This window comes from Musa acuminata, chromosome BXJ3-9, assembly GCF_036884655.1.
Source record: "Musa acuminata AAA Group cultivar baxijiao chromosome BXJ3-9, Cavendish_Baxijiao_AAA, whole genome shotgun sequence".
Taxonomy (NCBI): domain Eukaryota; kingdom Viridiplantae; phylum Streptophyta; class Magnoliopsida; order Zingiberales; family Musaceae; genus Musa; species Musa acuminata.
The window spans coordinates 3,596,891-3,619,022 of NC_088357.1; the positions used below are offsets into that span (position 1 = coordinate 3,596,891).

At 36.4% G+C, this 22,132-nt stretch overlaps 1 protein-coding gene across 5 annotated transcripts; it reads left to right on the forward strand.

Annotated features, from left to right (window-relative positions):
* Positions 1-1,608: 1,608 nt before the first annotated feature.
* On the forward strand, positions 1,609-21,538 carry LOC103997038 (alpha,alpha-trehalose-phosphate synthase [UDP-forming] 1). Of its 5 annotated transcripts, none has more exons than XM_018818672.2 (19): positions 1,611-1,754; positions 1,893-1,959; positions 2,694-3,137; positions 3,517-3,614; positions 3,817-4,205; positions 6,373-6,487; positions 6,676-6,777; positions 9,208-9,358; positions 10,810-10,898; positions 14,236-14,284; positions 14,843-14,943; positions 15,836-16,023; positions 16,581-16,698; positions 17,605-17,784; positions 17,858-17,980; positions 18,060-18,147; positions 18,252-18,382; positions 19,150-19,248; positions 20,941-21,538. In XM_018818672.2, the coding sequence occupies exons 1-19, from the start codon at positions 1,719-1,721 to the stop codon at positions 21,376-21,378; spliced, it is 3,006 nt and encodes a 1,001-aa protein (XP_018674217.2). In that variant the 5' UTR covers positions 1,611-1,718; the 3' UTR covers positions 21,379-21,538. The 5 variants fall into 5 exon arrangements, 4 of the variants coding, with proteins under 4 accessions (XP_018674217.2, XP_018674221.2, XP_018674218.2 ...); XM_018818673.2 differs by lacking the exon at positions 1,611-1,754 and adding an exon at positions 1,764-1,822; XR_010501351.1 differs by lacking the exon at positions 20,941-21,538 and having other exon boundaries at positions 1,609-1,754; positions 18,060-18,139.
* Positions 21,539-22,132: the final 594 nt, after the last annotated feature.

Consider the following 22,132-nt stretch of genomic DNA (forward strand, 5'->3'; position numbering starts at 1 on the left):
CAAGGGGGAGGCAAAAAACAAAAAGAACCAAGCACTGACTTACTCGTTGATGGGCCAAAGTCGATAACCACCCGACGATGACCTTTTGTGCAGGAGAGCGACTACCCCCCGAGGCGCAACCATCCCAATGGAGAGACACCAACCAACATCCCGACCTATGGTCGATCAATCTCGACGACCCGTTTGATCGACCATCGACTCCCGATATTGATCCATGGACCAGGCCATACTGACTCATCAACCACGATATATTAGTTCACCAACAAGTATCACATTCCTACCTTTTGGCTTTAATTGAACAACACCTTGAACTAATATGGAATTCAAAAACTGTCATAATTAGGTGAAGATTTTCTTTTTCGTGGTCCAACATATCCCTCTCCCCGTCAATACAGATTTTGAAAGCCGAGAGAGGTGATAGGAAGGATATATATATATGTGAAGAATATGCTTACTCCTATCACTATCTTTGTTATTCTAGATGCCTCCCCATTTGAATCACAGTGAGAGCATTAGCCATGGAAAGTGAGTTGTTCCAATTGCTTTGTGGTCACCTTTGTGCATTGAGAAATGGATTTCAATTCCTCTCCTCTCCTCTTTGCTGATATTCCATTATATATATATATATATATATATATATATATATATATATATATATATATATATATATATATATATATATATATATATAACAGTTTAAGAAAACCATGTATTTTATTTAATATAAGAAAGAAACAACTGCTATTCCATCCTCCTTATCCTATCAAACTGAGCTATGATAAATAAAATCAGAATAAATAGATTTCTTTCTTTCTCTCTCTCTTGGGATAAGATGGAAGATGTACTTTGATAGGCCGAATTATTAAGGGGGAAGTATCCAAGGTCACATCTTACCTTCATATAATTTTTACCTATATATGATCACACATGCAAAGTACAGAGAGATTAAGCAACTATTTTTGAATCTTTTTACACGAGGAAAGAAAGTAGTATTAATTTATTTTTTATTTGTCATTAAATGATTTCAGGTTTTTTTTATATTTTCATTCCACAAGTTGAGTGAGTGTCTAAAGTTGTGTCTTTCGAGCTTGACGTCACGAGGAGTCCTTGACTCGTTGCTCTTCTTTCATCTCCCACCAACTTCCCCAATTCTTATTCTTAATGTCGGTGCCAGTGTGGTCAAAGACTCACGGTACGAACCCTACCCCTTCCACCGTAGATCGTCCCCTCTCGTTAGCCACGATGATAATTACACCCATTTATTCTATTCATCCGTGAAGTTATTTGTGATATTATAAAATTGAAATTGGATTAACATTGCTACTGGAGCCTTTTGATCGATTTGATTAACCAAATTGAATTGATTAAGAATTTAAGAAAGTAAATTCAATCAAACTAATATTCCTTAAATTAAAATTGATTCGATGAACGGATTAATCAAATTGACAAAGAGTATTCATCTGAATAAGAATTATTTATAATTTGTTTGTCGATCGGTCTACTTGCAGTACAGCTAAGTTAGGTTCAGTCATACATATATATATATATATATATATATATATATATATATATATATATATAGAGAGAGAGAGAGAGAGAGAGAGAGAGAGAGAGAGTTGAGTGGTGAGTGAGGAGGTGGTCTCTCCGCTCTGTATTATATGAATATAATATAGTTTTGGACGGGCGTGCGCGGGGGGAGTGATCGTGAAATCATCTGCATGCTTCGATCACCACTACAGTCGGGCATAAACGAGGTAAGAGAGAGGAGAAGCATTGCAACCCGGCGCCAGTACGCCAGCCCTCACGGATTGGTTCCCGAACGGTGGTGAACGAAACAAATCTGTCCCACTCTTGGTTTCTTGGGTGCTTGATCGTTCCATGTTTGCCTGCAGATATATCTTGAAAGCCAGCCTGCCGTCCTCTCCCTTCCCCTCCCGCGACGCAGGCGTGCGAATCCAGGTGATCGGGGATTCTTGTGCCCTAATTCTCCTTGTTGCTCTCTCGTCGCTGGAGGGGTGGTTGACGGTGTTCCTTCTTGGTTCTCTCGTTTGGGCGTTGGGGTCGGCGAGGATGAATTCTTGATATGCTTGAGCCACCATTGGTTTGTGGGACGGCGTCTCCGTGATTCTGGTGCCCTAATTCCTTCTCGCTTTCTTTTCGCCGGTGGTTGTTCGCGATGGGTTTAGGGTGTTCTTGCTGGGGTGCGTGGACAAGGAGTGGTTCGTGGTGGTTGTCGATCTTCTTGAGCCACCATCGGTTTGTGTGATCTTGATGCCGGCAAGTTGCATGTCCGCCAGTATGTGGTGGAATAGAACATGTGAGGCGGCAAGGTGGGCCTCACGAGACCCGTAGAGGGACCACCGATTACCTCGCCACTATCTCCTCGCTAACCAACCCCATCCCATTTCCACCTGGCTCTTTCTCACGTTGCCTCACAGTCACAAAACCTGGACTAGGAATAGTTCCCCCCGTACCAGGAGGGAAGGCTTGAGAAGACAAGCGAGGTCATCGGCGATTGGCGCATAGAGTTAGTAATGGGACCGCCACGGGGCATCTTTGCGGAGCCGCCTGCCATCGATGGAATTCTGCCGTCGATGGAGCTCTCCGTGCTTCGTTTGCCGATCGCTAATTTGTTTGTTTGTGTCGCTTCTGCCGGCCGACGGCTAACGGCCCTCGCCCCCGTTCGAATGCAGGGCTGTCGACATCAGACCGTATGAAGCCGGCCTCTGGGCAGCCGCCGGACGAGCAGCGTGGCATTCAGGCGGGAAAGTACAGAGGTAGCCGGAACCCCACTCGGGTCGAGCGACTGCTGCGAGACAGAGAGCTCAGGAAGATCAATAGAGCGTTCCAGCAGGAGGAGGCTGGCAGCGGTGTCGGCGGCGGTGGGCAGGCAAAGCCGGAGCATTCGCCTGAGAACAGCGTGAGGGAGGTCGGGAGTGAGCCCGACGAAGAGATTATAGATGGATCCTTGGCGCCGATTACAACGATCGGAGTGGAAAACAGGCGGAGCAGGGGAAGGCCCATGAAGCAGAGGCTGCTGGTCGTGGCGAATCGGCTGCCGGTGTCTGCAGTCCGCCGCGGAGAGGATTCCTGGTATTTGGAGGTCAGTGCTGGCGGACTTGTCAGCGCTCTGCTTGGTAAGTTAGGCCCTCTGCTGTTATTTTCTCGTCTTTCAAACGCTTTCTGGTGTGTTTGATGGTTGCTCTGTATCGATTGGTAGTTTGCTGCTGCTTTGCAATGCCTTTCTTTTTGGTTCGTGTGTGTGAATAAAATAGCATCACCAGCGTTTTAATCGGAGAAGAAGAAATTGTTTCAATGTATTAAGTCATCAAATTTCTTTGGTCATTCATTGGAATTTGTGAATTTAGGATGGCACACCTTGTTCACATATCCTTCCTCGTGCATGCAAAGAAGACGAATAAATATCATGGTTATCAGGTGCACCATTCGACATAAATGCACGTTCGGCAGGAAAAGAGAAAGCTTAATGTTGTTCTGCTTTCTTCGACATTGTAGGTGTAAAGGATGTTGATGCTAGGTGGATTGGATGGGCTGGTGTCAATGTGCCAGATGAAGTTGGGCAGAGGGCGCTCACAAAGGCGTTGGCTGAAAAGGTCCCGTCTTATTCTGAGTATCAGCCTCTCTAAGTGTCCCTGTTTGACATTTTAATAATTCTGCCTCTCAAACTTCATATTAACATTAGGGTTTCACCTAACTAAACTAGCTTACGGAACACAATAATTTCCTTTTGAGCATAGTTTTCCTTGATTAAGAGCTAGGACATCACTGCTATAACTAGTTATTTATTTCAAGCAGAGATGCATTCCAGTCTTTCTTGACGAAGAAATAGCACACCAGTATTACAATGGCTACTGCAACAACATACTGTGGCCCCTCTTTCATTACCTGGGACTTCCACAAGAAGATCGACTAGCGACCACTCGTAGCTTCCAATCTCAGTTTGATTCTTATAAGCGAGCAAACAAGATGTTTGCTGATGTTGTGAACAAGCATTACCAAGAAGGGGATGTTGTTTGGTGCCATGATTACCATCTAATGTTTCTTCCTAAGTGTCTTAAGGAATACAATAGCAAGATGAAAGTGGGTTGGTTTCTTCACACTCCTTTCCCTTCTTCAGAAATCCACAGGACCCTGCCATCTCGATCCGAGTTGCTAAGATCAGTTCTTGCAGCTGATCTAGTAGGGTAAGTGGACTTTTCATGTCAATACTTTGGGTAGTGTCTCTATGGAACATAGTAGCCTGTTGTCAAACTTTGTACTATGTTGTCACATCAACAATTTTGCTGTATAGCGGACTTGTGTGCCCAGTTTTGAGAAAAATAAACACACAAATTTTGTTTAATACTTGTGATGTTTGTACATTTTCTTGTACCTTTTTCTCATTTATTTTGCTTCATTAAAGGTTAACACTGCATTCAGTCTAACATAACTGTGAAAGAAGGAAAAGCACCACTAGTTTATGATGAGGATTGTTGTCAAATAATTCAGACTTTCTGGCAATTGAGTATAATGTGGAAGTATAAAGTCTTCTCTGGAATGTAAAGCCCACTTCTCATTTTTTTGGTTCCTTGTTCTTTTTTTGGTTGTTATCCAGGCTATTTGACCTCTTTGACTAATTAGTTATAGCATGCAACTTACAATAATTGTTGTTATCTTTTTGTGGGAGGATGTCCTCCTTTAGAAATAGCTAGTAAAATATGATATTGGATTTCTTCTTCTCGGGGGTTATGATCTGAATAGTTATCTGATGGATTTTGTGGGCCATATTAAACTTGTGCCAAAACTAAGTTCTTTGCCTTTTCATTTTTCCAATACGTAACCTAATATGCTGTTAGCTTGATTATTTAGCATAATTATTTGGTAGTCAATGTAATTGACATGCACATGCATAGATCCCTCTGATTTAATGTCAAAAGCCAAGAGGAGTTTGGCAAAAAAGGTTCCACTGCATGGAAAGAATAACCATAAGACTTGATAAGTTTACAAACTAATTGTGCAAATTGTGATTATAGGTTAAAAGCGTTGAAGAAGTTAATATTCAACTAGGAAAATAAATTAAAGCACTGTTGTAGTTCCCTTAAGTTGAGAATTAAGAGTGTATTGATTTCTATGGACATTAATATAAGTTCCATTCTTTTAAAGTTTCTGATGTTTTTGTATTTGTGTTCTAAAGTTCAAAGACAAAGTTGACATGCGATATCTTATTGCATTCTTGTACATAAGAGGATCATGAATTTATCTTTTGTGTGTTACTGGAAAGAATGCGACGAGTAACTCTCTTTGGTTGTCAGTGATATTTTGCATTTATGAACATCATAGCCTTTTTCAAAGAAGATGGCATGTGCAAACTTATGTTTAAAAGTAGACAACTTATTAGGATGATATTTCATTTAATATTAATTATTGGAACTTGCAAATGTGGCAACCTTGCCCTTTGTGTGATCCTTGTGACAGGCTATTTTTGTTTCAATTAGATCAACTTGTTCAGCTCTTTGTTATTTCAAATAAACTCCAGAATGCTTGGATTAGTTCTGTAATTCTATAATGCCTGTTTGGTAGCCAGAGCAAACTACTTTGGTTATGTATGACTTGTTAAAAAATATCTGAGTAGAAATTAATTATCACTTCTGGTTTTATGTCATTAAGCTGATGAGGTATTAACCAAGAGTCATGAAAGGTTAGATTAATGCCAAAATATGAATTCCCAAATATTGCTTCATATTAATTTTGCATGAATGAAAATGTACCTTTTGCTGTTTTCTGACTTTTTATCTCGACTCAACAGTACATTATTCTTGTATTGAAGTGACAAGCATACAAATTTCTGCATCATATTCATGCATCTTTGTTCTTTCTTAAGACTGTATTTTCATCAGTCTGTTTCTGTTTACATTTCCATCTGACAGATTTTGATTAATAGCTAATGTTGTGCAGAATTTTCATACGACAATTTCACTATTGGAGTATTTAATTCTCACTGAATGGATGGCAAGCTTGATGATAAATTGTCATTTTAAAAATTTTTTTTTTTGGTTATGTGCTGATGACTGATGCATTTGAATATTCTAAGAGACTAATTACTCTATGACATTGGTGTATGAAACCTAGATTTTTGTACATGTTATATGCATCTGTATCACTAACGTTACATGATATATTACCTGATGAGCCATGGGTAGAAACTCGCTTTTTTTTTAATTTTCTTTTCTTCAGAAGTTCAACCAAAATTTTTATTTTATTTTTTGGCTTGCATTTGTTTTGGTCTGAATTGAAGGTCATTGTTATTCTGTACCTTTGCCATGGGTTTTTATTCCCCAGCCAGTAGTTTTATCATGTAAATTGTTACTGCAGGTTCCACACATATGATTACGCAAGGCATTTTGTTAGTGCTTGCACTCGCATCCTTGGACTTGAGGGTACACCTGAAGGGGTAGAAGACCAAGGAAAGCTGACCAGAGTGGCTGCGGTATAGTTAAATTTCTTATTTTCTGATGACATTTAATTTTTCCATAAGTATTCTTTAGTATGATTGCATTTACCTTGTTTTGTTGGTTAAAATTAAAGAAGAAAGAAAATTTAAAGCATTGATAGTTGAAGTTAAGGATACTTATTATAGTTGGTGTTTTTGCTCTAATTTTCATTTTGAAATTTCAGTTTCCTATTGGAATAGACTCTGATCGGTTTAAGCGAGCACTTGAGCTTCCAGCTGTCAGAGAGCACATCAATGAGTTGACACACAGATTCGCAGGTCGAAAGGTAGGTAGCAAAATCAACTTCCTCCACCTTTAATACATCTTGGGGTTTTCTACGTACTTCATTGAACATATACGAGAATATGTAAATGTGATACATTAGATGCATGACACCATGACAATACATAAACTAGTAATACCACAAAAAACACCTTTAACTTTTTAAAAATTGCCAGTATTACTTCTACTTGCTATGATCTTATGTTTCTGGCAAAACTTTTTCAGTGTAAACTTCATCTGCTTCACATTCCTTTATAAGGCCATCGTATGATATTGGATAGTTCTAGGACCATCATGGTCATATGTGCATCTTGGTTTAAGTATGAGGAGTCCCTTGCGATAACTGGTCTTTCTTTTGATACTTTTGTTAAGGTAGAGAGTTACCTGATGAAATAAATATAGTCAAAGCAAATGACCTTTTCATGTGGAACTAGAAAGGAAATGTCTAATCACAATCAGAATGCACAAGTGAGAAACGGTCTGATTGAGAATTATAACTCCACATTTGTCATAAATTATGAGATCAAGCCATGTGAAGAAAACTCCTTGAAGTGAACACCATGCAAATAAGCCAGAATCATTTTATGGTTTGAAACAACCCAGTGCCATTCATTAACCCTACTCTAGATCCATTATTGTGCACAGCACTTCATGGATCCAATTGGTAGCTAAGTTTTACTTAAATAATGCCAGTTGTGACAATTGCTAAGCAGATGTGGGATTTAGACATCAAGACAACACTGTATATGGTTTATAGAACTGTACACATCTCAAATATAATTATATTAAGTGGTTGGTTTGTCCTGTCTCAATCTGTGTTTTTGATTTGTTATTTGTGTTCCTTGCATCTTGGTATCGGTGGCAATAACAGGTCTAATTTTATTGTGGGCCTTATCACCTTCTCTGTTTTCTTCTATTTTTCCTAGAAACTAACGTACATCAAGATTTCAGAAAAAAATCTGTGGTAATTTCACAAGATATACTAGTATTTGTTCAAATGTGCTGTGACTGTACAGGCTTAATGCCCTTTTTCTTGTTTTTATTTTTGCTCATCTTTTTCTTTTATTCTTAATATTGTTTCCATGTTCATTACTATGTTCAAGTAGTTATAACTCGACTTTCAAATTAAGGGTTCTCAAATGCTGCATTTACAAGAGTAGCAGCAAAATGCAAAAGTTGGAGCGTAGGTTTGGTTGTGTTCTTGTGGGATCTATCTAATGAATCATTTGAATTTGTATCCTTGATTCCCTTGATGAAGGAAACTCTTATCCAAGTACCTAAGCTAAAACTAATTAAATGAAATATCTGTTTTTGTGAGGGTTTTAACTCAAAACTCCCCAGCAACTTAGAATTGGGTAGGTGCAGTCCTGTTGACCCTTCAGATGTTGGGATGTTAACCTGTACTCTGAAGGAATAAAACAGGGGCATGGCCATTTGGCTTGCCATTTAACGTGCTTTCCTTTTAAAAGGTCTAGTATATGACAACCCTTTCCTATATGTTTTCTTTAGCTTGAACGAGCCATTCTTTCTCACCAATATAAGACTGATCAGTTATCTGAAAATTGTCTTTCTTGTACATTAAACTTGTAATTTATGAATCATGGATATCGCTACTGTATATCACTACAACATGATGTGGATACATCCATTCAAAAAATTGAAAACAGAAAGAGAGATTGTGACATTAATATGATAATAGAAATATTTTTATTATGTAATATTGTATAATGCAGTTTGCAATTTACGTCATGATAAATAATGACAGTTTATTATCTAGCATCCTCGTACCCATATAAAAGAAATTTATATAGTAAATTGGTATTTCAACAATGTAGAAAAGACAACAAGAACCTTTGACAAATGGAGCAAGATCACTGTTTCGGTGACAATTATTTGCAAATCAATGCCTAATACGAAGAACGTAAGATAGTATATGAAACCATATAGTTCATTTAAAATTAGAAGACCAACATCTAAACAAAGCAAAGTTCTATGAAAAAGTATCCATGAAGTATTTCTGAGTGTCCTAACTGATGACCCTTTTTAAAGATTAAAAAATGTATAATTCAAGGCTCAAGCAAGTATCCAACATATGCTTAACAATTATCTCACACACATCCAATATGGATATAGAAACAATTCAAAGTGTCCATGTTTCAAGGATTATGCTTTGCTACTTTGAGTTGAGGCGTATTACATAGATCCAATCAAATAAATAACTGCAGCTATTAGTTGCTCTGAGTCTTGTTTCTATTTTCTTGATCAGGGTTGTGAATATATGGCAATGACCATTGTTATTCTACCTTGTCTTAAGGTTTCTGACGTGTGCCTAATATGGGTTTAATATTTGTTTGCACTTCAACTGTAGGTTTATTCTTATGATTATATCTTGTGATGTGGTCATACTAGAGTTACTTTATTTATTTTTTGATAGGTTATGCTGGGTGTTGACCGTCTTGACATGATCAAGGGGATTCCGCAAAAGATTTTGGCCTTTGAAAAGTTCCTAGAAGAAAATCCATCATGGCGTGACAGAGTAGTCTTGCTGCAAATTGCTGTTCCAACAAGAACTGATGTCCCTGAATGTATGTACTATGTATCATGTTATTCAGTAGTTTGTGTGATTCTACATGGTAGCAGAGATTTCTTAAGAAATTTGTCCTTGGCCCCAATACTATTCTTGTTTACTTTGCTTGGTACCAATACTATTCTTGTTTACTTTCTCATCAAGTTTCCTTTTCTCATAGCTACATGGAACTAGGAGTAGATTCTATGTATACTTTGTTTTGTATGATTTTACTTATGAATTCAACATTCTTTTAAAAAGGGTCTACATCGAGCAGGGATTGCCATGACCAGCATGAGTCATGACATATTGTTCTAGAAGGATATTGTTATGCATCATGCTGGCCTTTGTTGGAGGACCTGACTTATGGCTTGGCCAACTTTTGTCCCATACCAACTCGCAGATCAGGATACTGATCCATATGGCACAAGATCATGTTGTGCTCTGTTCCATGAAATGACTATCTGTCAAGCACTTAGATTCCTCAGAATATGCTCGTGTATTTTACAACATTCTTGATGCATTTTGATTACATTGAACCTCAACGTGTCATGGAAAAGGAGATTAGAGGTATTTATGTTGTATATGTGAAAATTTGTGAAAGACTAATGTGCTAAGACATTCAGTAATTCTCAATCAACCATTCATACAACTAGAGCGCAAAGAACAACAGGTTAGATGTTTAGGTTCAGAAACTTGACATATGGCTCATATACTTCTTGCCCACAAATTTAGTTATTTTAAATCAACCATGCATACAATTTGAAATGGAGTAATCATCATATTATATTGAGTAACCCTTTTATAGTGGCATTAGAACTCTCTTACCACTGATATTTTTTCCAAAATATTAGACTTCTAATATCATATCAATTTTCTGATAGTTACTTTTATCATTGGACATTTTCATATGCATTATCATCCATTTGTTATCTTGCAGATATTGTAATAGTTATACTTTTATAGCTATTTTAGTCATTATTTTTGTACTTCTAAATTTCTGATTGTATGAACTATGAAGTTATATGTTGAATTGCATGGGTGTACCAATGTACTGCATTGATTTTATTCTAATCTTTGGCATGTCTAATTTTTGTAACATTATTTCTTAATCAAGGTTTAAAATTCTTGCAGGCATATGTCCATTGTATATTATGTTTGTTCTTGTACTGGTAATGGAGGAATGTAATTGATGGATTCTAGTTTTCCAAAGATTTATCTAGTATGATGTGAAATTTATAAGTTTATATTTCTGATGATACTAGTGGTTTATTGTCTTTTTCCTGCTTCTTGCATCATATCAGATTACAAACAGTAACTCTCATAGGAAGTTGAGGGCAACATGAATCTAAATTTATAATGATTATGTTTTCGTATATCCCAAGTGTTGATAATGTAGAAGAAACAATCTATGCTTCATTGATTTTCTGGTTCAAGGCAACTGGTTCTAAATTACCTTTTGTTAAACAGATCAAAAGCTTACTAGCCAGGTTCATGAAATTGTGGGTCGTATAAATGGCCGATTTGGAACACTTACTGCTGTTCCGATACATCATCTGGTTTGTCCCAACTGCTATCCTTATAGTTTTTACCATCTCATGTTTCTTTAATCTCCTTATTCAGTTGAATTGTGGAAAAGAATCTCAGTTTCTTTACTGGCGTTACAATTTGTAGCAACTGTTCTATATTGACACTATAATTATTACTGTTGCTCACTGCAGTGCTTGAGAACTGTGGGTTTTTCCTTTATCTCAGTATCCTGATAAATTTTTACCATTAACAGATTTGGAATTGCTTTTAAACATCAATTCTGTTAACTGGTTATCTCTGCTTTTTAGGTTGTTGAGTAGCAAGCATTTACCTTTATTATGGAACCATGAGAATTGTAGGTTGGTTAAGCGACCAAAGGAGTGAAAGAATGACGAGTATGAAGCGAAGATTGATGGTAGGAAGGACTGACTAAGAAGACATATAGGAGAATGGAAGAGGAGGTATCTAGAAAAAGTCCCAGAAAGGTTTAGAAGTACGTAAGAGTCACTTGACCTGGGTAGGTGCTTTTTGCCTAATGGGTCAGATGCCAGCTCTAACACAAACTGACAAAGCTTTGAACAGGTACATAGATTAATTGTTTGAATGACACTATATGGCATATATGCTTTTGAGGTGTGCATAGTTGAAAATATTCATAAAGGACATTTATGTTAATATTCTTGTACAAGGTATGCAATTTCGTACCGTACCGGAGTTTCGACGTTCGCTCGGTACGGTACAAAACCGTATACCGAGCGGTATATATATATATATATATATATATATATATATATATATATATATATATATATATATATATATATATATATATATATATATATATATATATATATATATATATATATAATTTTTATTTTTATTTTCGTTCCGCCCGGTAACGGGCGGTCCGTGTACCGATAAGCTGACGAACCGATACGTACCGCCCATATCGGGTGGTATTATTCGAAATTGCATATCTTGTTCTTGTATACCTGAAGTTCTGACCTATATGTTTAGTGACTGAAATAACATGATGCCTAGAAAACAGACAAGTTCAAACCATGGTGTGCAACTCTTATTTTATCAACCTGTGCCAGAGATAAACTTGTTGGAATTATTATACTAGAGGATACTTGATCAATTATAACCATCAATAGAACATTCTAAACAATAATATGGTATGTGCACATGTAAAGATAAATGTGGATAGTTAAACTTTTAAAAGGCTTTTTTATTACTTAGATGCAGTAATTTAAAAAGGTGCTCGGGCGAGGCGAGGCTTCAGCACCTCGTTTAAGGGCTAGGCGGCGCACTTCAAAGAGGCGTGCCTGGGCACTCACCCGAGACCAAGCGCCGGGCACTTCGGGCGAGCGCCCGGTTCAATTAAGCAAACCGAACTAGACTTTTAAGTTTGTTTTGGTTAAATAATGTATTTCTTACCTCAAAAGCCATCCTTCACGCTCATGCGACCTTGAGGAACCCTAGCGCTACTTCTGCCTCTGTCGTCGATGCTTTCTGCCATTGTCGTTGTACTATCTGCAGCTTTCACCACTATTGTCCGCAGCTTTCGTCGTTGTCACTGCTGCTGTCCGCAGCTTCCATCGCTACCGCTGCTGCTGTCCGCAGCTTCCATCGCTACCACTGCTGCTGTCTGCAGCTTCTACCGTTGCCGCCGCCGCTATTCATAGCTTCCACTATTGTCGCTACTGTCGTTCGCAACATTGCCGCAACAACCTTAAACTAATCCTCTGTTACTAGTAACATTTTTTCTCTCTTCTAACTATTGTTAACAGTAAGTAATATACTATTAACAGTATATTTTTAATTTTATATCATATTTTTATTTAAATAATTATATTTTTATTTATTATATATTTTGTATATTTTAGTATTTTAGAGCTTCTCGTTTTGCTCGGGCGAGCGTCGAGCGCCTAGCGCCTCGAGCGTTTTGGGACCTTGGCGCCTTTTGGTGCCTAGAACTTTTTAAATTACTGCCTAGATTCCTATGATTGATTGCATCTTAAAATTGCTTTATGATGGATTGAATAACTAATACCTATATATCAATGATTAAATTACAATAAAATACTCTTTAAGTCTTATATGAATATAAGCTTATCTTGCATGAAATCATACTCTGGCAAGATCAATGTCTTTTTTTATCCATTAAAGGGAGATGGCGACCTTATGCTCGAAGCCTCTAGATCAATTGGTTGCCTGCTAGTAATCGTAACGAAGTGTTGAAAAAAGAAAACGCAATCTTTTTATCATGCCAAATAGACAGGATAAGAATACTTTTAATTTCTAAATATATTAGTGTCAAGATTATGTGATGGTTGATTCTTGTTACTGAGAAAAACATTCACGGGATACTTTGTTCTGTCACTGGAATATTAAATTTTATGTACCTTTGGAAATTTATTTTGTTCCCACAACTAGTTGGGATCATTTAACATGGCTGAGAATTTTCTTCTGAGTTTGTCAACTTATTAATTGCTAATAAACAAGTTCCTAATACTTTTAATAAGAGCATTAACTTGTAATTTTAAGTTTTGAGAATTCAATAGCTTTTTGCTTTTTCTTTTTCAAAGTAAACTATGTGACACCTAAGTGTTAGCAAGTACTGAATTATTTTCACAATGCCTTTATATTGTTTAAGAATGTAGATTATCTTGTTCCCTTCCTGCATTGAACTATCTGTTATTAATATTTTACAGGGGAGGTAACCATAGACAACTCGATGAATTAATATAATTTGGCAACCGGCTTTTTATATACTTGAACAATATCATCGATAGTTGATTATGACCTTGCAAGTTCTCATGCATGAAATTAAATGTTTGGAAATGAAAATTTTAATTTTGAAAAAAAATTAATGTATAGTAAAATTGTTGAGCTTATTTGTGAAGTATAAGTTGGAACTTCTGAAAGCATGAATACAAATAAGAAGAAACCATATTAAGAAAGCATATTTTATTGCAAAGGTTGATGGAACTCATTCATGCATGGATTTTTCGATCCACATCATCGCGTCCTGCAAAGGGTGGTCAGGCAAAGTTGTCACCATTTTAAGTATTTGCTGATGGCCCCTCATATGCTGGAATCCATAACCTGGGGCCTGGGCCCACCCTTATCACTACATGGGTGCTGTTTGTCAGATTAGATGCACAGTAATAGGTCCACTCCTTCCTCATACCCCCTTTAATATTTACTGCTATAGTTTTTTTCACAAAGTTCCTAATCATAACATGTCTGCTCATCTTTTAGTTACAGCTTTTAACAGTTTCTTTATTTAAGTCTTGTGTATCATTTGTTTGTACTATGAAAAGACTAATGTCTTCTAATATAAGTTGTACTTTCTTGCAGGATCGTTCTCTTGACTTTCATGCATTATGTGCTCTATATGCAGTTACTGGTGATCTTTTTCCCCTTGAAAATTGCTTCCACTTGATCTTACAATGCAATTTTTCCCCCTTGTAGTGTATGGAGGATAAAATAATAATCTTGATGTAGATATAACTTGATCAAGGTCATGTTGAAACCATTCATATCCTCCAATTGGCAAATTGTTGTTGTATCTTGTGTAAGATATAATATATTTAATTAAATTGATTCCTTTTGGTTGAATTATACCTTTGACTTTAAAGTATACAGATAGTGTTTATTCTTCCATAATTGCCTCAAAATCTGTCTGATATCTTATTTATATCTTCTTGCTTGCTGTAATTGTCCTTCGCTATGAATGATATGACATTTTGGTTAAATTTCATCTTATGCTTTTTATCTATGGTCTTCGTTGAAGTTTAATTGGCATAGAAAATTCTAGCTGATGCATTTTGTTTTATTTTTATTATTTATTACTTTAGTACTTTATTAACCTAACATATATTGACTTTAATTGTTTTCTATGGATTATGCTTTTGAAGTGGCTTCTGTTCATCAGTCAATGTGATTCATGTTTCCTTTCTTCCAGATGTGGCTTTAGTAACATCATTGAGAGATGGGATGAATCTTGTAAGCTATGAGTTTGTAGCATGCCAGGGCTCAAAGAAAGGAGTTCTCATTTTAAGTGAAGTAATTTCAGAATCTAAAGTTTTTCACAATTTTCTAGCATTTGTCAGTGTTAATTTTCTCCTCTCACATCCTAGTTGCAACTTTATATTACCTGTATGAATTGTTGCAATGACAGGTTCCTTGTCTTTTGTTGCATACTGCTGTGAAAAAGTTTCTCATCTGATAATGGTATTGACTGTTTGTGTTTGCCATGCCATCTTTTATGGTGTTATTAAGTCTTTTCTTTTTCAAATAATGTTTTAGATGTTGCTTTACAGCAACATCAGTTACATCCAGGTTTTTTCTTATGTATCATATCTTATTAGGACCATGAAATATGAAACATAGATAGGAGGAGGTTTTTTTAAAAAAACTAAACAACCATCCTAGAAGATCTTTTGAGTGAAATATCCCAGGTGATTTATGCCTACCTAGTTATTGTGATTTTACAATTGATATTGTTGCTTACTATTGATTGGTGTTTTGGGACTATTTTGAAAATTAGAAGTTCCTGTTTCATCAGTTCCATTGTCCCTTGCACACTGAAAACAGAAACTTCTCTTTACAGAACGAATTGATATGCAATATTTCTCTGGAAAAAACATTGAAGTACTTGACCATATTTCATAAGTATCATTTTATAAATGGGTAAAAGTGAGAAAAGGATGCCGAATGGATTCAGTATGTCAAGTACTCTTAGAACCAACCTTCTTTACCTTCAGGTTTCCAAGTATAGACAACAAAGAATTTCCAACTTTGCTAATTTAACTGTCTTACCCATCAGTGGATCTTGCTACTCTTATTATGTGTAAGTAAGCTTGTTCAGGTGCTTATTATTAGTTTCTTAGATTCAATGTGTACTGATTTATTAATTCTTTCCATCTGCTTTACTTATCCTGCTTTGCTTCTCTAGTTTGCTGGAGCAGCACAATCCCTGGGGGCTGGTGCACTTCTAGTAAATCCATGGAACATCACAGAAGTTGCAGCATCTATAGGATATGCATTGAACATGTCTCCTGATGAGAGAGAGAAGCGGCACAGGCATAACTATGCACATGTGACCACACACACTGCCCAAGATTGGGCAGAAACCTTTGTGAGGTGTGGATTGGCTTAAATTTGAAGGTTATAATTTGTGTTACTGTACAGGATAATAATGGAGGACAAGCATGTTATCTTGTAGTTGAAGTTTAAACTAAGAGATTTGCGTATTTATTTTGTAGTTGAAGTTCAAACTATCCAGGATAAGCTTACAAAACATAATAGTTCTTTTCTAGTCAACAGTTAACTACATAAAAAAAATTTATTGGCTTACAACTTTTCGCAATTATGTTCTTCTTTGGCCTGAATTTGCATGCTTTATTTAATGACTTATTTTAGCAGTTGTTATTAGCAAAACAACTGTCATTTAATATGTTAATCTTTATCCAGAATGACTATATCTTCTCTCTTAGGGTGCTAATTGAGGAACGTATTAGATTTCATGGTTGATTAAGTGATCATCAGTTTTTATTTTATCCCATGTTTGCATTTGGATCTTCTTTATATCCTATTAAAAGGCATGCCTTTTTGTACTTATTTCAGATAGATTGCACCAAGTATACCTTATATCTTGTATGCCTTTTAGATTATTTTGACTATTTCTTTGTTTGCTATAGCGAACTCAATGATACCGTTGTTGAAGCTCAGCTTAGAACGAGACAAGTTCCACCACTACTTCCTACCCATGTTGCTGTTGAACGGTACTCGCAGTCCAAGAATCGATTGCTCATTTTGGTATTCTTCTCTTTGTGTTTGTAGTTTCTTTTTTTGATAAATGATGAGATCGTCATTTTCTTTGTGTTTCTTTTTCTTGTGTTGCATCGATATCATAGTGCACCTGCTAGTTTCTGAAATACTCTGCTTATGTAGATGCTACTGGTTAAAGTTCTTGTAATATGAACGTATATGTAAAAATAATTACTGCTTGCCATGGAGATGTAATGTTGTAGCAGTTTCCCATTGCTAGCTCCAGAAAGAACTATTTTTTGATATACCTTTCAGTGTGTTCTGTTTTTATACATCACTGTCAGATGTGGAACGAGAAGACTGATAAGTTATTCTAACATGGCGATTTGCGTTGCTCATCCTGAAGTTTCAAGTGATTTATTTATAAAATAGTTCAAAGATTGCTGCATCAATATTGTTATCATCTCTTCTTGTAATTTGTAATATAAAAGAACATAAATTGGGACCTCTTAGAGTCTTAGTATATTCATCTAGAGAACATATTGGTCTTCATCTTTTTGCACAGTTTTTGTTGTTGCCATGCCATTACATCGGATTATATTCATCTCTGTACCAAGTGAAAGTTAGTATATTAGATTTTTTTTTTAGGTGCTTGTGACGCAAGATAACAGTAACATTTAATATTTTGATCTTGATTTAGCTTTTCTATGTTTAAAACTTCATAAAAGCAATTTTTTGTAGAATATAGAATTTGGACATTAAGCAGTAAGTGAACTAGCGAAGTGCCAATAGCTAGCTATTGCTCACTTTTAGTTCAAAGCAGCTTGATATCATAATTGTCAGTAGAATTTTTTTTTTCTGCTTTGGTAGAAACTTAAATATTTTGATTTTTTGACATAAAACTTCTTTATAATGATCTCAGTTTCTTGTCCATCTTTTGTTGCCTAATCATAGGGTTTTAATGCAACTTTGACTGAATCAATTGAATCTTCTGGAAGAAGAGGTGGTGATCAAATCAAAGAGATGGAGCTTAAGTTGCATCCGGATTTGAAAGCGCCTCTGACAACTCTTTGCAATGATGTATTGACAACAGTAGTTGTTCTCAGCGGAAGTGACAGAAGTGTCTTGGATGATGTATATTCTTACTAGGACTGTTTGATATTTTTCATTAATTTGTTTTACAAATAACTTCATTACTTTTCCACAGAACTTTGGAGAGTATAATATGTGGCTTGCAGCAGAAAATGGGATGTTCTTGCGTCACACAGGTGGTGACTGGATGACAACAATGCCGGAGCATTTAAATATGGACTGGGTTGACAGTGTGAAGGTGTTTCTAATGTTCATGTGTCTCTTTCTTTCCAAATCTTTTGATGAACTAGAAATGGATGCTGACTGAAACTTTGCAGCATGTATTTGAGTATTTCACTGAGAGAACGCCCAGGTCTCATTTTGAGCATCGTGAGACATCTCTTGTCTGGAATTACAAGTATGCAGGTAGTTTCTTAATATGTTGAACTGCTTGCTTGCCTAAAAAATGTTAAACTGGTCATGGTTTCATTCCTGGTACCTCTCTTTCCTGACCTTGTTCTTTTTGGCAGATGTGGAATTTGGAAGGCTTCAAGCACGAGATATGTTGCAGCATTTGTGGACAGGCCCAATTTCAAATGCAGCAGTTGATGTTGTCCAAGGTAGCCGAGCAGTGGAGGTTCGATCTGTTGGTGTTACAAAGGTGTGACAATGTCAACAATATGCTTTCCTTCATTAATAACACTATCAAATTCTTTGTGATGCAGTAAATCTGTTCCTATTGGTATTTGGATGAATGAATCTTTCTGATTGAATTCATAATAGGATACAGTGTGCTGAAATAAAAGTAGTATTTTTTTCTCTAATCAGTTTGAAATTTCTTTGAGCTATTGTGGGCATAATGGGTCTTTTACCTGCTGTTAGTATTGCAATGCAAAGTTACACATTGATGTAAAGCTGATCATGTGTCAAACAGATTACAAACTGCAACCAGTCATACATAACAATAAATTACATGACATAATTTTCTATTTTATTATGTGCTCTTTAGGACTTGTGTAAAAGTTACTGTTGCTTACGCTTATCAACCAGGCACATGAGTGTGCTGATGTAACATCATTTTGCAACTGTTTGTTAGAATTTAATGATTTTTATTGGTGCCTATGTGTTTGGAAATGCCAATATGTTCTTTTTTCTCTGTTTTCTTGTTATTTCAATACACATCATGCATAGTTTTTCACTAATCAAAATATGTAGACTTGTACATTTTTGGTTTTGGTAATCTTAGCAAGGCTCGATGGGCTCATCCATTTATTTGCTAAAAAAGGATAGAAAATATGGAATATCATGTATAGCTTAGATTTTGTCGACTGTCTCAGCAGCCAAAATAATAGATGACGGTGTGAGATCCAAAATATGCCTTAAGAAGCTCATTATTTGTTGTGTTGCTTCTTTTCTGTACTTGTGCAGGGTGCTGCAATTGATCGAATACTGGGAGAAATAGTTCACAGTAAAAGTATGGTTACACCTATCGATTATGTTTTATGTGTTGGCCATTTCCTTGGGAAGGTAACTTTTCTTAGACATGTTGGGATTGCACAATGATCTTCTATGTGATAGTTTTGCTTTCACCGTTATTTCTCTGACATTCCTTTTTTCGTTTAATTGTTGGCTGATGACATTTAAAATGGTAGAACAAGATTTAGATCTTTGTTATTTAGAATTGTGGAAAGACTAGTACCAAGTTGCCCTGGTGTATAATCAAAGATTTTAGTCAGTCAGCACTACTCAAAGTGATTTATGAAGTCAAATATGGTTCAAAGGTGTCGAGAAATAATAACTATTGACCATTAGTGCCTTTTATATTAATTTCTTGTGTTAGTCAGCCTTTGCTACTTGTGAAATTAAATCAAACTTGTGCAAGGCCTGCAATATTTGCTTTTGTCTTTGTAGTATCTGTTTTCCTGCTCTTCGAATGACTGAAGATAATAAAATATTCAGATTCTAACAAGGTATTTCTTCTATGTATTTGCAGTTTCTAGAAGCTAGGTAGTTTCTATTCAAGATTGGTGGCAGGGTATATTGTAGCATACAGTTATTTGCTGTCTAACCACGGATGTAGATATTAGGTGATACGATGGTTGTCCCATCCAGTCATTAGCTGATAGTTAGATTGGGTTGGTAACATGTTATGTTGTAGCATACAGCTATTCCTTGCCTAACCATTCGGTGCAGGAAAGAACATTACCATGGGTTTCTATGGCTGGGGCAGGAAATGGATTGGATCCAAATCAGATTGGGTTTTGATTTTTATCCAATCCAGTTCAAATCAGATAGGGGTTCTTTCTATTGGAGTTTGGGTTTGAAATTCAATTTTGGATGTGATATAGTTATGGATACAAACTCTAACATCTAGGAAGCATACACATCATCTATGGTATTTAATATTAGATCTCAGCTTTGTAAGCAAAGATTTCATGAACTATGCTTCATTGTAAGCACCAATGCAAGAACTTTGAATCCCCTTTTCTTGATAGATACCTGTTATTTTGTCTTTTCTGGCTGTTGAAGTCAAGTTGTTCGAACTTATGCTTCACTTTGGTGTCGCACATTATTGTTTTTTCTCTCGCTTGAAGTTCCAGGTTATTATTATTTTTATTTTTGCCCTGCATATTTTTTATGGATGGTAGCCATGCACAAAAGAAGGAAAAGAACACACATACCTTTGAGACTATTTACTTATAATAAAGTACTCTGCTTGGCATCCAATACAAATTTATGAACAAGTTAGGGGCAGCCTTTACAAGATAATTATCACAAAGTGTCATGCTGTAGATCATGATTTTCTATTTCATTCTGGTTCCTCAGGTAGCTTTAAGTGCCTCTGCAATCCATTTCAGTTGCTTATGGATGATCTGTAGAACCATCATAAATTTATGGTGGTGCTTCTGAAACATTAAATTATGATGTTATACCAGTGATAAATAAATTGATAATAAACAGCTTACCGATGTGAAATTTGTGTTTTTGGCTGTTCTTTTAGTGGCTTTCCATTTTGAACTTTTTTTAAAATTTAATCACCTACATCAGCTAGAGAATTCAGTTCTCATTATTAAACTTTGAAATGAAGAACGTTAAATCATGATTTTGATGTATAAAATCTGGTTCGTGTTTGGCAGGATTGTTGAATAGCATCTCTCTCATAATTGACATGCCTAGCACAATATCTTATCACTTATAAAGATTGTTTCTCTGCTGCAGGATGAGGATATTTATACTTTCTTTGAACCAGAGCTTCCATCCGAACCAGTAAGTTCCTCGAGAACGAAAAGTGACACAGGTAAACCATCAACTACTGACAAGAGGTCGACGGGAAGATCAACCATAAGGAACAACTCAAGGGGATCACATGTTAAGTCTCAAAGGGCTCCAGTCGGATCTGAAAAGAGGATGTCAACAAATCACAACATACCAGCTGGCTGGCGGTCTCCTCAAGAGACCATGTCATGGCGCGAGGGGTCATCGGTGCTTGATCTTAAGGGCGACAACTACTTCTCATGTGCTGTTGGGCGGAAGCATTCAAATGCAAGGTATCTGCTAAACTCATCTGATGATGTCGTATTCTTCCTCGGAGAGTTGGCTGAGGCGGCTCATCCTGCTGCTTATTTTTACCCCAGGAATGGTGATGTAACCATGTAGGTAGATAATAGATTTGTTTTAATATATATTTTTTTCTCTTTCCAAAAGTAAATCTGTATTGATTCAAAACTCTGGAATAACCAAAGACTTTCTCTCATCAGAGAAAATAGAAAATGGCTCGGGAGGCCAGATATCTCTCCAAAGCTGATCAGTTTCTTAAGTTCTTTGCACGGACAGCAAGCTGGTGGTGCCCACACCTATGTATTATGTATTTTTCTAGGTTCATGGAAATTTTTTACAGACTGAAACCTGTCAAAATATCAGAAAAAAGACAAATTCTGATATGATTGGTAGGACATTCTTTTCAATCTCAAGCAACTGAAATCATTCACCTTCCTGTCAGCATGTTTGATTCCCTCTTGGGATTGGCCTTCAAGCCATCAGCATCACTAGTGCAATCAATATTCATGAAACGAAGGATTATAATTTGGTACATCTCGCTTCTTATGCCTTCGTAGACCTTCATGTTGTTCTCACAGAAAAGATATATTTTCTTGATCTTCGAGATTATCCCTGCAGAAATAGCCAACTCAGTTGGCTGGCCTCCTCAGAGTGTACATCTTTATCATATCCATGCCAGGTTTCGTCCATCATGCATGGTCGGTGCTTCAGTAGAGTTGGGATATGTAATCGCTACAAGATAAGTTTATTTATACTAAGATGAGCCCCCCCAAGTTTGTTTAGTTCGTTGACCGACACTCAAACTCCATGTTGCTTTGGCACATTCGTTCGATTTGGGAATGATTGCAGTCTG